The sequence below is a fragment of the Eutrigla gurnardus genome (genome assembly GCF_963514095.1).
Source record: "Eutrigla gurnardus genome assembly, chromosome: 12".
NCBI lineage: Eukaryota > Metazoa > Chordata > Actinopteri > Perciformes > Triglidae > Eutrigla > Eutrigla gurnardus.
The window spans coordinates 6490566-6505098 of record NC_139926.1 but is presented as its reverse complement, the minus strand read 5'-3'; the positions used below and the strand labels follow the sequence as shown (position 1 = coordinate 6505098).

At 41.9% G+C, this 14533-nt stretch overlaps 2 protein-coding genes across 3 annotated transcripts in view; one reads left to right on the top strand and one right to left on the bottom strand.

Moving 5' to 3' along the window:
• Positions 1-14533, top strand: part of lmln (leishmanolysin-like (metallopeptidase M8 family)) — a 429410-nt gene that overhangs the window by 317885 nt on the left and 96992 nt on the right. The window lies entirely within an intron of this gene.
• Positions 754-14331, bottom strand: LOC311021902 (kelch-like protein 9). 2 transcript variants are annotated; one of them, XM_084022801.1, is made up of 11 exons: positions 14139-14331; positions 12125-12181; positions 10917-11059; positions 9411-9580; positions 8731-8863; positions 7119-7315; positions 6872-6947; positions 5476-6033; positions 4943-5122; positions 4273-4386; positions 754-1979 (listed from the first exon to the last, which is right to left on the bottom strand). In XM_084022801.1, exons 2-11 carry the CDS (start codon positions 12127-12129, stop codon positions 1483-1485), a joined length of 2073 nt encoding a protein of 690 aa, XP_083878927.1. In that variant the 5' UTR covers positions 12130-12181; positions 14139-14331; the 3' UTR covers positions 754-1482. The 2 variants fall into 2 exon arrangements, with proteins under 2 accessions (XP_083878927.1, XP_083878926.1); XM_084022800.1 differs by having other exon boundaries at positions 9411-9598; positions 14139-14329.

Here is a 14533-nt window from a genome sequence, read left to right as displayed (position 1 = left end):
TGCTTTTTTTTAACATTTAAGTTTGATTACATGCACTTCAGTAAAGGATTTGATTTATACGCCGGTAGATTCAACTTAAAATACATTCCACTCCTGACAAAGGTACAAGGCTAGATCAGCCAAATAAAACAAGATTCAACATTTCAAGGCGACTTCTGTCGGCCAGATGGCCAAATATGTTTTTCCTCGCACCGAGATGAATTACAGTTGGCCATGGTTTTCTCAGTGAATGGTAGTCCAGGTCATGTGACTGAGTGGTGGAAACTCTGAGTGCTGCAGGGTTTCTACCCACGCTTACACTGTTTTCATGTCCGTAAACATCCATAACAGTTCCTCCACACCACTGTTTAAACAGTAGCCTAAAACACTCAGTCTGTTGACTACGTAGGCTTCTTTTCAAGTTATGTGTCTCACATCTTTTAGAGCATGAATCTCTTTCCTAATCAAAGTAACTGTGCGCCTCATTCGTTGCCGTCCTTGGCATAGCAGTCGGTATCACAGCTGATTGTTGTCTCATCTGGAAGATGAAGGTCGACATCTCAAGGGCAGTTTCATCGTCATTCACTTGCATCACATGCACATGATAGAGTATGTGTGTCTCTGTGCATGTGTGTGTGTGTGTGTGTGTGTGTGTGTGTGTGTGTGTGTGTATGTTGACATGCTTGTGCAGCTGTTGAGGAACTTCCACCGTTTTTAGTTTGTCTCAACAGCTGACTTTGGCCTCCGGTGAATAACTTAACTCAAAGTGTGACATGGAGATCACAATCATCACTTTATTTTCATCTTAAAACACTGCAAATACATAAATATACAACAAAAAAGTTTGATTTTTCAAACTGTGACTTCTGGTGGTAGTTGCACGCTAAATTAACAAAAGGAGTTTCCAAATTTCCAAATCATAATTGATCATAATGTTGTCTTTGTCGTCTAGGTTAGGCATGGTCATCTTATGACTCAATTCTTCATCTGATGGTGTGTCAAAGATAACTGACACAGAGAGTGCTTGTTAGCCAGATAAAGTCTGCGTTGTTCAGAGATTATTAGTGAGACTGAAGCCGGCTTCATCCTTTAGTAACATTACTTCCATGCCGGATGCTTTTGTTGATTTCAAAATTAACTCTTTCATTCGCTTTGACCTGTGAAACAGCGAAACTCAACGTCCAGTGGCCATCCAACTTGAGAGGGAGGGTGGGTTTGACCTTTCATTGAAGATGCATCGTTTTCCTTTACATACTGAAACGGCAGAGAGAAAACAAACAAGCAACAGAGCAGGACGGATGCTGCTTGGCTGACGCTAAATGCAAGGACAGGAAATGGCACTAAGGACACAGCAAAGTGTGACAGAGAGCTGAAGTTTCAAACCGTTGAAAAATAATGTGCGATGGCGAGCCATGCTTGCACCCACACAGTTTCCTGTTTTGCCTTCTATTAGCTGCAACATGCAGTTATATTAGTCAGTTCTGGCTCTACTGCCATGCAGTCTCAGCTCTTGGCTGTGGGCAGAGGACACTCCTGTAACTGTGCCTCGTCTACCGACCCCTCCGGCAGATGAACCGTCATCGTGCAGGCACGAATCCCCCCCAGAGGCTCCAGCACGTTGAACACCCTGTCCCACACGTCCTGCTCCGGGTCGTACCGCTGCACGATGTCGACCATGCACCTGCTGTTCCAGGAGTAGCCTCCCACCACGTAGATCTGCCCGTTGAACACCGTCACACCGACGTCGCTCTGGCCCCGCGACATCGCCGCCACCACCGTCCACTGGTCCGCCTCGGGGCTGTAGTATTCACAGCCCAGGACGTCGTCGTAGTCGCTGCTGCCTCGGAAGTGGTTCCCGCCCATGACGTAGAGCCTGTCTCCGACGGTGCACATGCAGTGCAAGCCACGCAGCTCCTTCATGTCGGCTCGACGACGCCACATGTCGGCGGCCGGATCGTAACACCAAAGCTCCTTCTGGAACGTGTCACGGGTGATGCCACCTGGGAGACAACAGGGAAGCCAACAAGAAACGTCACTTAGGCCGCTAAAATGCTAACGTTCAAAGGCTGTGTTTAAAAGACGTGAAATGTACAAACAAACATGTGAAAAGAACTTCTGAACTATGAGAAGATTTCACCCAAAGGGAAACCTTTTTGAAATTCATAATTCCGAAGCTCAGTTCAAAGAAGCTCAGAGGAATTCACTGGCGGAGCCAGAGACACTTCTGCTTCTGGTTTGTCACTTCCTGTTCTCATCTGTGGGTTGGAAAGATATAGAGAAGTTTGTTTGTGAGAAAACTGAACATTCTCTACCAATTACACCTAAACGCATCATCACTAGATTTGAATTTGAAAATAAATCTTTGAACCACATGATGAATCTCACTCTTGCAAGTGGCAAATTTCACGTACATAAAGCACGTTTCTCTAAGTCCTTCCCAAATTCATCATTGTGAAATGACCATACAATCTTAAATTTGAATGGATTATTTTCTGTAGCTCCTGATTAGTTGTTTAGGTATTATTGGTATCTTTTAGAAATAAGTTATTTGTTATGATTCAGACCATCATCCATCCATCCATTGTCTACCGCTTATCCTGTATTCAGGGTCGCGGGGGGGCTGGAGCCGATCCCAGCTGTCATTGGGCGAAGGCAGGGTAGACCCTGGACAGGACGCCAGTCTATCGCAGGGCCCAGACTATCATTATTACAACAAAGAGTGGACAGCTACTTGAGCTCACACTTTAAATACATTTTCCTGCAACCCTTTTACTAAACTTTGTATCTTTTGATTGGTTTGCACTGAATCTTGAGCTTCAACTCTGGTGGAATTACATGAACATGTGACTAGTATGTTGTGTATTCTGGGAAATAACACCAAAACAATACAGGTTTTGAGAACCGTGATCCACTTCAACCACAGGTCTTGTTGTGGTATGTGTGAAACTCGTATATCTGTGCTCTCAATGTGACAAACGGCTTTCCTGTCCAAGGTTGCTAAGAAACCTGCCTGGTATCAGAGCAGCTGAACAGGAAGTGGTTTCAAATAGGCCAGCCAGGCTTTTTTCACCTAGCAATTTCTCTGTTAAGGACCCAAATTATCTTAGTCTTCTGTGTAAAGGATTTGTCCCATGGTGAAGCACTTCCATCATCATTAATGTATACATGGTTTGCTGTGCGGTTTTTGACCGATGGTGTGTCTTGTTAATGTAAATGAGGATGCAGGATGAAGGTGTATGTGGGCTCAACAGCAGGTGCAGGTACATAAAAGAGTTAAGGTTCAGATAACACACAACCCGGTGTTGTTGCCCAAACTTCCTATGAAGACAGAGGTTTATTCTGAAAAGACACGTCCAAAAATGATGCTAGGCAGGTATCTAGAAGGTCATACTTTGAAGCGTAGGGCCACTGACCAAGAATCTGTATGTTTCGAGTTGGGAGTGAGAATGTTCTGAAACAGAAGCTCAAACGAAAAAGGAACATTGGAACTTGGACGAACTGGCAAAGTGAGGCGGGAAAAGGGCAGATTAAAGGAACGGGGAACAGGTGGGCAAATGGTTGGGGCCGTCAGGTGATCACAGAGACAGACTGTGACAGGCATCTACCCAAATGCACATACTGCAAATACTGTATATCACACTTCTAATGTATTCAACATGAGTCCCTTTGTACATCTGACATATGCTCATTTGTTGAAGCACCTAAAATGACCTTGGTGTTGATTACATCGATTGTATGAATAAAGTCTGTCGTCTCAGTGGCAAAGAAAGAAGCTGCCTTTGTCAGATGGCTGTGAAACCCCCTCAGAGCGGCGGTCAGGTCAAATTCCTGAGTATACTTGTGTCTTAACACTGCAGACTGTGTCAACAGTCAATGTGGGTTCCTTTTTCACACAAAGAGAACCTTTGCATAACTCAGGCCATGATCTTTCCCTCACCACATAGTTCTCACTAAAACTTAACAAGCCCTTAACCACCGACCGAGCGGAATCAAAACCATCCAAAGGGGTGTTTTGAAAACACACTGACACTGTTGTTCAAGTATGAGGACTTCAGCTCACAGGCAATATATAGAATTCGTGAATTACGTAGTAATATTGACTAAACCAGAGTTGGTGATTTTTGGAACAGTGAAGACTAACTGGAGTCTGGTGGTGTTGAGAAATGCATATTCATATGTGTGTGTATATAAAATCACTGTATCATGAAACCAGAAGTGAATTTCAGTGTGAAGTACTAGCATTCTGATCGGTAACTGATCAGTCTGAGCTGTGTGTTGAACAGTGTTTCTTACCTGAGATGTACATGAGGCCCCCGTGAACCGTTCCAGCGTGTCCATAGTGAGGCTCCACCATATTGGCCACGAATGTCCACTCATTTTTCTTCAGGTTGTAGCACTCCACCGAGTCTGATCACAGAGACAGAGAGGTGTTTGGGAAACAGAATTTAAATTCAAAGCACTCACGCTTAATTTCCACATAGCTCTGTGTACGTATGCGAGTCAACTGCAAACACATCCGTTCCTTTGGGAACCCTCCTGATCTCTGCACCGTGGGCCTCAGCAAATGAGTCAAATTAACAAATTAATAAATGATTGATGGATAAAATACAGCTTTATGTTTACATTTGTTTTTCAAAGTGAAAAGTTTGATGGCACATTTAGCCAGGTTTGTGAAACATTTTGTTAAAATACATATCGGGACAGAGCGCAGCATGTCATACTCTACACCCTACCAGGGGTGTAGTTGATAAATAAAATGGTGATGGGTGATGATTAAGATGATGAAGTAAGCAGTTACCTATGTGTTAACAAGCTACAAAGGCTGGTGACCATAGTACATCATTTAGAAGCTAAAGAGACAGATATTTCCCCCAAGAGATGGTTGAGACCAAAAACAGAGAGAATAGACTTCCTGTTGACTCCAAATAAACGTCAGTAGGCGTTAGAATTAGTAGCTGCTCACCAGTCTCTCCTGATTCATTCCTTCCTCCGACTGCAAACAGTTTCCCCTTCAGAGTGCTCAGGTGGAAGAAGGTCCTCTTCTCGTTGAGGGAAGCAATCTGAAGCCACTTGTCAAAGCGTGGGTCGTAGCGGTAGGCGCTGTCTATGGCCGTCTTACCCTTGGTGTCATAAGTGCTCTGGCCTGAGGGGTCAACAAGAAATATTGTATTTATTAGAGTGGTTCATATAATAGAGTGCACATTTATGGTTTTGAGTTTACTTTGAGTCTTGATGATGCATGATGTACCATGACTTCTTCATCTCCAACTAACTCGAAAATAAGATTTATGTGTTGATCTACACTTCCTATTTAACAAGAAAACTAGGGTTTGTCTTGGTCGTGTTTCTGTGCGCTAGCATTTTCACACTTGGGGAACATACTTTCACAAAGCTCATATCCTGTAGCAAGCACATTGCATGTTTTCATGCAATTTTTATTGCATGAACACATGCAATAAATATCGCCCTGAGAGTGTGAAGTGTAAGTGATCTCACCTCCAACAATAAAGAGGAAGCCGCCTAGAAGAGCCACGCCATGCTGGTAACGCGGAACGTCCATGGGCTTCAGGGCCCTCCAATGGCCGGACTTTTCATCGTACAGCCTCAGCTCCCGGCTCACCACCAGCTGCTGTCGCATCACACCGCCCAGAGCCAGTATGTGGGTGTCGTCTGAGCGTATTTGTGTCCGCTCAGTTTGCAGGGCTGGCTGCATGAAAGGCATCATCTGGTAGTTGCTGGCCTCCAGCAGGAGGCTCACACAGGCCGTCTCAGAGCGCATCATGGAGTTTCCTCCCTCTTCATCTTCCTGGGAGATCTGAATCAGCTCGCTGGGACTCATCAGTGGGAAGCGAACATGGCGCATCAAGGCATAGACGGAGGAGCACCGACTGGGGAAGTTGTGGTCCAGCCATCCTCTGGCGATGTGGTAGAGCTCCATCTCAGAGAAACCCTTCAGGCAGTTGCTGGCCAGAGCGTTGGCCATGCTGGTTTCAGAGAGCTGGAGGTAGCGGCCGCACGCCACCAACGCTGAGAGGTTCTGGCTCACAAATTCACCTAGGTTTGATAAAACAAAGAGGATCAATATTGATGAACATGATCCTTAGTTTTTGAACCAAAATAATCTTTAGTTTTGTTTGTTTGTTTTTAATAATGTAAAAGTGGGTATAAATCGTACAACTATAATTAAAATGCTTTCAGCGGTCATTTGACAAGTACGAATGTAAATGGCCATTGTTGTTAGTTGCCATGGTGACAACACACGTCTGTGGGGCCGGAAAGCGTTGTCGCAGCTCGACGCGAAGAGAAAGGAGGCAGCTCCGGAGATGTATGGCTGGCTAGTTAGCTAGTTAGCTAGCTTCTCCGGAGTGGAGGGAACCTTAGACCCACCCCACTGCTCGGCTCATTATCAGTAACCAGTGTAGCACAGCACTGCTTTCATGCTACAGTGGTTACAGAAAGTGACACCGCAAAATCGTTCAGAAAAAAATGTCCGCCACGCTGACCATCCTGCTATGGGGATTTGAAAAGGAATGACCCTGCTTATTTATGGTATTAATAATGGGCCGACTGCTTTTAGGGATTACTGAGTTGAACAACTTCCATACAGAGGCTCTATTCTCATCACACCTTCCACTTCATCTACGTAGTAATACAAACTTAAAGGGGCAGTGCGTAGGATGTGGTGTCATCTCGACTGCGGTAACGTGAGCCATTGAGTCAATCCTATCCTTACCATAATAACACTACAGATGATAATACACCAATGAAAACACAGTTATCAATATTATATTCCATTTCCGCTGATAGAACCCTTGAAAAGGGACACACTGGCCCTTTGAAGAAGATTGTACTTTTGTTACTGTGTTCTTCGATCCATTTCATGAACACCCACCTATATTCAGATGAACATCCTCCAGAAGCAGGTCTGTGGCGATGCGTTCCACCTCCACACAGTTATCAATAGTGATCTGCATCCAAGAACAACACAGAAATTTAAATAATGTGATTACAAAAAGTAATCAGACTTTACTCATGAATGTTATTTATTATGTGTGGTATACTGCAACTAGTATAGTGCAACTTGCTGAGCTAGACCTCTAGTTGTAGCTGAGTTTATGCAACATCGTAAATTCTCTCACCTCACTGCTCAGAAGCTGATTACAGAATCTCAGGACGGGCATGACCTGTAAGAAGTTTGCAGCCTCGAGTGTGTCCTGGAGGTTCCCCATGTCGAGGCTGACTTTGGATGTGTAAATGAAGTCTATAATGTTCTTTAAACCCGACTTAGTGACCCCGTGCAGCTTGATCTCTCTCATCTCCTGCTCCCTCATGCCTCCTGAAGTACAAAGCACAAAAAGACAAAGACAAGGTGAATGCGTCATTTCAGAAGAGTTGTCTTGTGCAGGTATGATGCCAAAGTGCACAGTCGGCAAGATACAAAGTCAACGCTGACACTGTCAAGCCTGGATGCTCAGACATTATTCAGGGTGAGGATGAAATATGTACTGTAGTTAATTATGCTGCCAAATGTTTCTGTTAAGCTGCAACTGAAAGGAAATTTGATGCAGATGCAGAAGTTCTTCCTCTTTTCTTTTACTATTTTCACATTTTTATCAAGAAGTGAAAGTATGCGCCACGCATGAAAATATTGACCTGTGGTTTCTATGAACCCTTTTCACTGAAATATCAAATCCAAAATATGTCACAGGATAGAATGTGTATTTACATATCTGTTGGCAAAGCTAGTACAGTACTGTGGCTGCAGGGATGACATATTTTTGTCAGCCAAGCCTGGAGGCAAGCACCACACTGGTTCCCTCAACGAAAAGGATTTTGGCCTATTGCAGCAAATAAACAAACATTTCTGATAAATACATGTTGTGTTGAGCAATATAATCTTCACAAATTAACAACATGTTTATGATCTACGAAGCGTGAACGCAATCAGCAAGTGAGAGTAAAAAGCAAATGTTAGGCTAAAGGATAACTACACCAAGGTCACATGACTCCATGTCACCACGACGAAGCTTGATGTTTTTGGCGTGATGACGTTTAATGTGTTTAATTCTGATTTAGCCACATGTTCACAAGGAATCTAACCAAAAACTAATTCAAAAAGCCCATTGACCTTGAGATGAGAGAACCTGCAAAAATTCTAACTAATTTCCATGTTTGAGGACTGATTCCTGCAGCACTCTAGCACAGAACACTTAAATTAGCATAGCATGCTAATAATAGTCTTACAAGCTAAGTCTGAGATGAAGCCTAAAAACATGCCCTTCATGTTTGCTGCTATTTAGCACATGTCACACGAAACATACAATGGTGAAAATGGTACATTATAGGATTACAATAGGCTACCTGTCAAACATCAGCATGTTAGCATTATCATCATGAACATGCTTCCATTGGGCCGTTAGCATTTAGCTCAAAGTAAGAACAGCCGCAAACAGCTGCTAGCATGGCTGTAAACTCTTGTGCTGGTGTTACTGAAATTGTTTCCACCCAAATATACATGTACACACACGTATCAGCGCTTTTCACAGATGCCATTTTGGCGCGTCATAGCAGGTGAAATAACATTAATTATGGGTCTGTTCCATTTATGTGGGCCCTTTTATTGTGCATGATGTCTCACTGGAATGATTGTGACCATAACACAGTAAATTGGATGGGATCCTGCTGTGACATGTCAATGTATGTGTGTGTGTGTGTGTGTGTGTGTGTTTGTATACTGTATATATATCTCACCTGTGAACATGGCCTTGAAATAATCACTGGATGAAGCCATGATGACTCTGTGGACTGGGAAAGTGTCCTTGCTGTCCCCGGGAACCAAGACGACGTCACAGAGAGTCTCATCCGCCCGGAAAACATCAAATCCCTGCAGGAAATACAATACTTGTCACGGCTGGCTTCATGTTCTGCATTTTGTACACCAGTAAATGACTAATGTTAATATGAATTAATATTAACCTTAATACTTAATTTCTGAGGATTAGCACCCCCTACGAGATTCTATGTGTGTGTTTATTGTGTTTATGTTGTTAATTCACCTCATAACAGAATGTATCATGTTTTGTTTGTGTTTGTTATTTAGCCCTTCATTTCTATATTTTCTTTTACTTCTTTACGCTTATAAGAGCAAGTGTAATGTACGGATTCAACCCTGGGATCAATAAAGTTTTTTCTGATTGTGATTTATCTCATGCAGTTATTATTTAGAGCAAAATTATACTCCTGTAGAGTAGTTGTCGCTACCAAATTGATACATTAATGTAAAAAGCTCCATGAAGTACCGTCACTGTGTGACAGGCGAGAGGGCCAGTGTGCAACTCCACCATAAATTATTGTTGAGGGTGACGGAGCACCTCACACTAATAAGTCATGTTGACAAAGAGTTGCTTTCTTTCATATTTGTGTCTAAATACCTGCAACACAGCGGCTCCATGCTCCGTGCTGCTGAACACCTTGCACAGCGGCCGAGGGGGAAGTTTGGGCTTTGTGGTCTTGTCTGGGCATTTAGGTGCTATTTCCAAGGGTGGAGGCAGAGGAGCTGGAGCTGGAGCTGGAGCTGGAGCTGGAGCTGGAGCTGGAGCTGCTGGAGAAGGCCTGTCGTCTAGCAAACACAAATGGAAAACAGATATTGAGAGATGAGGAAAGGTGTGATGCTGTTGTTCATGCAGGTGCTTGGAACTACTATTGGATATGAAGTATTATTACCAATAAAATGTACTTTTAGTATCAAAACTCATAACATATGCAGAATGGCCCCAGAGAGTTTTTGCATAATTTTGGATCTATGTTTGGACACGCGATACATTCATGTTGTAGTTGGTGGATGAAATGCTTCGTCTATATTTAATCTATAATAATGAATCATTTCGGTTAGAGTCGTTGCACAGAGGGAAAGATGACAATGACATGCAGTTTACCATCAGGAAGTGAAAAAAACATTTAAGTGCAGAACAAGTTGAAGGTTGTTTCAACAGCCTTCTGATTTTTTTTAATGCATCGATTAAAGAAAACACGACATGGCAGGTGACCACAGCTGACTCTCCAGCTTGGTCTCCCCTCAGACTGCATTGTGAATTATACATTTTGAGGGGAAACGTACAGTATGTTATATTGGATTACATATTCTCTTGATGTATCACACATTTGTTTTAAACAAGTCCGTGGAAGTCGACGTGGGGAGGAGGTCTGGGTGGTGGACCCCATGGGACTAATGTTAGTATCCCCTGTGAACCAAATACTTTTGTAACACCTAAACATAACCAAGTACTTTCGCTGCAGTTTTGTTTTGTTTCAATCTCATAAACTTTTAAGTTCATTCATTTTAATAGAATAAGTAATGGGTAGATATTAGCAACAGTTAAATGAACATTAAGTGCAGTATTGGTAAACATAGGAATACTTTGACTATAACTATAGGTGAGATATAGTCACGACAATAAAATCAATTTTAAATATTGTACAGGAAATGGTATGTATAGTGTCATATTTCATGTTTCATAAACTATATCTTGATGAAAAATCTTGATCCCAAAAAGCAACACTACAAAGCAACTAAAGAACCTAAAAATTAATTAAAATGTCTTCCCTTCCTACGATCAAATGGGATCAATTATTGTAAATAATAACTTTTTTATTTTTTTGTTTACTAATTAAATTAATTGAGTCATTTAAGGTTATATTTTACTCTTGTTTTTAATGTTGTTGCAATTATTTTTTTCTATATTAGATTATTTTTCTTTCTTTCTTTTCTCTCTCTTATTGCGATTATATTCTGCATTTGTGTTATTTTTACTTGATTTTGTTAACTCTATTGTTTGTATATGTTTCTATCATTACTGTATTGTGTTTTCCTTATTCTTCTGTTGTGATTTTTGATCAATAGCTGGAATGTCCTTCCTAGAAAGCCAGTGTACACACACCTTGTTGAACAGGTCTGTCAGGCTGGGCAGGAGGTCTCTCCGGCTGAGCTGGGGGTCTGGGAGGATCTCTGGACTGGTGCCTGCTGCCCAGACGAGACAATCTGCGGCTCAGCCTCCCCGGCCCGCTGTCGTCTCCACTTCCCCTGCAGAGGAGGAGGAGGAGGTGACACTTTCAAGAGAAGCTTGTGCTTTACGAAACTAGTGTACGAGTAAAGGTAGGTTTATCAAACATGTGTTCACCTTATGTTGAAAGCTTGTATGTTAGTTAGTCTTTTAGCATCAGAGTTTTGTCACTCAGCACTTCCTCTTATTTGCAGTGAACACCATTTCCTTCTGTTAACTTGGCAGACGCAAACTACTTACATGGCCCAAAGCCTAATTTTAACCATCGCTAATGAGAAGCATTTGATGAAGTTAAAAGTTAAGGAGTTTCCGTGCAGCTTACAAAAGCCCTGTATCTGTTGTAAACAGAGTGTCTGTGATCTGAAACGGAGGAAGCAGTGAAGCAGTGAACCACTTATCCTCTTTAAACTGTTTCCTGCCGCTACTCACATAGGGGGAGTCCATGTCAAAAGAGACAGAAAATACAACGATCAAATGTACATTGTGTAAAGCAAAGGCATTTTCAAAATTCAGGGGGTCATTTTCCCTTATTTTGAAAGGTCTTGTAATAGACAGATGCTGTTTGCAGAGATAATTGAATGCTTAAGCACTTATTAATTGCTTTATTAGATATGTTTTGTATTATTCATAATTATTGTGTGAGTATGCAGGTGTTCAAACTGGGGGGGCTCCACATACGTACCTGAATCAATCAACAACACCAGTAACAACCCATAAAGCCTTTTCAGCTGAGCGCTTTTGGGTTTGAGTTAGTCTTTAATCACAAAGCATCTTTATATTAATACTAAAGAACTATGATCTTTAATAAACACAGCTTGTGTTCCTGTTCTTCAGAGCATTGCTCAGAATAGGGATCACAATGGATGCTGGGAAATGATTTGAGGCAGAAACCAAAGAAGAAAAATCTAATGTTTTTATCTCCTGTCATCTGGTATCAAATCTCAATTCTCATCTCCAGTGATAAATCCAATAACACCCTTAAATAAAATGTATGATCATATTATACCAGGGTGTTGAAAAAAGAAAATTTGACAACACTAAGAGGAGAAATATTGAAACATTGACGCCCCTCCAAAATATCTTACCCCATTTCATTGGCCTCCTGTGGTCGAAGACGCTGGTTGTTACGCTGGTGAGACTTCCTACAGGAGAAACAAGAAAAGCTTCAGTGGACCCAAATTGATTTCATAAGCTACACGGGTTCCTTTGGTATTAATGGGTGGACTGTTTTGACCCAGAAATCTACAGGAAGAGTTCATCCTCGCTGAAAAAAAACAAGCACAAAAAAAACACTTCCCCTCAGACAGTAGAAACTTCCCTGAACTCCACTTTTCCTAAATCAGCTGAACTGTCAGCCTTTTCCCTACCAAACATTTGTGTCACACATGTGAGGTTGTATTTACAGCGTTACTGGACGGTGTGGAAGAAAACTCTTCAGGTCCAATTCAATGGCTGGTTCAAATGAGGTTTAATCACTGACAGTGGAGAAAAGAAATTCACAGTGTATCTATGAAGATCCAGTCTCTCGAATGGCCTGGCCGAGTTGGATTTATACAGAACATTCGAGAGAACAAAAGGGAAGTTGTCATGGGTGGATTTGCATTGAATCAACACATGTCTCTCTGCAGAGGAAGAGACATCTGTTGATATCTACAAGGTGTGACCGTTCTTGGGAGAGCTAGACGATGTCACTACAGGGGTCACTCATCGGGCCTTGATCAATGCATTTGAGACAAATGTTACAGAGAAGAGGGAATTATCCCTTGCCGTCTTTTCATCAAGACGGCAAGGGTTAACACAATGGAAAACAGCTCAGCAGGACATTTGATGTTTAGAGAGAAAGGAACATTATACCAAAACCAAATAAGAATTGTAAGGTAACACAATTTCTTCTACAACGGTATACGTTGTTTCTCACATCCTCTTGTGTGGTTATCTTTACTTAAATCAGCCATGTCAGAGGCTTTGTAGCTGTTGTGTTTTAATGTTTCAATTGTTGTGTTTATTTCTAGTATCTAGTTCATATTGCTTTTACATCAGTGATAAAACATACTCCACTAATGTTTCATGTTCATTAAACCAGTATGTAATCTGGTGTTACACCTTGCAATTGTTTTTTTCTTATTGTTGTAGACACATTTGACAAATATAATGAATAAGAATCTTCTTTATAATTATCGTTTGATACATCATTTACCATGTATGTGTTGTCATATTTAGGTCCCATCCTCTAGTTATTAGTAATTACATATTCTTCTGTTCTGCAGAGCATTGTGTGTATCATTTGTCATGTTGTCGTACTACTGAGACTTGTGTGATTGAACTACAGATGATAGTTGTTTGCACACAATATAAAAAAGAATTTGGTGACACTTGCTGTTTAGAGAAAATGCGTGAACGACTGTGATCATCGTCGTAATCCATTAAAGTGGAATTTGATGCAAAAAAGAAGCAATTTTTTATTGATGTTTTACTGAAACTGAGCTACTGTCACCATCACCTTCCACTGCAATGGTGCAGGGACTTTCATGGTAATATTACACATAATGTTGCGTATTCAAATTGTGTCATAGCATGCAAGCGTTTTCAAAATCATTGGGTGCAATGTGTCAGAGCTGGCCTGGATTTTAGTTTAAAACATTCAAACCATGTTTTGTTAGTAGTTGGCTTTGTAGATTTTTCTAATTGATAACTATAACTTTATTGTATGGATCCAGGGGAAAATGCTGCCCCCTACGTGTTGGGAGCAGGTGGCCAGATCTTACACATTGCACCTTTAATATAAAAATGTACAAAGTCATCTTAGTTGGGCTTCCTGCTTTTACAAAGTGGCCACCAGTTTTAATCCACCTTGAATCAGCTCTTCCATGAAACAAAGTGACATACACACACACACACACACATACACACACACAAACAATCGCTTTCTCAACGTGAGTAATAAAGTTAAAAAGCAAGTGAGTAAATGAAATGCATCCGTGCAACTGTCGCCTCTTGAACAGCTGAGCCAAGTGAACACACACGTGAATTTGTGTGATGTGCTGTGATGACTGTTGCCTCCCAAGTGACCCTGATCTAAAACACCTTTGGGTGACCTACCTGGAAGAAATCCTCCTCAGCAGACTGGACCCGAGGCCTCCCTCCAGCCTGTTGGTTGAACCAGCCAGAACTCTGAGAGGAATGCTGAGCACAAGATGTCAGCTGCACGGTGCCAGCTGGTTGGAGAGTCGAAGCTTCTGGTTGAGCATCAACGCTTCTTCGCTTTAAAACCGAGACCTCAGCCACTTCCTGTGCTACTTCTCTTTCTCTCAGTCTGCGCCTTCTCGCATCTCCCCACCCCGATGTGACACACTTATGATACAGTCGGTGAAATCGTCAGCTGAAAGTTTCACAAGTCGTTTTTTAAGGTTGTGAGTCTGACAGCACACAAGCAGGCCTTTGACTGCCTGTATTAGATGAGCAGGATGACTCAAATGGAGGACTAAATGTATTAA

Excerpts from the sequence above, each read along its gene's own strand:
- LOC311021902 (XM_084022800.1), bottom strand. Across the intron at positions 5,123-5,475 it reads CTTCCTCTTTATTGTTGGAG|GCCAGAGCACTTATGACACC; the intron begins GTGAGATCACTT and ends TTGACCCCTCAG. Across the intron at positions 4,387-4,942 it reads GAATGAATCAGGAGAGACTG|ACTCGGTGGAGTGCTACAAC; the intron begins GTGAGCAGCTAC and ends CTCTGTGATCAG.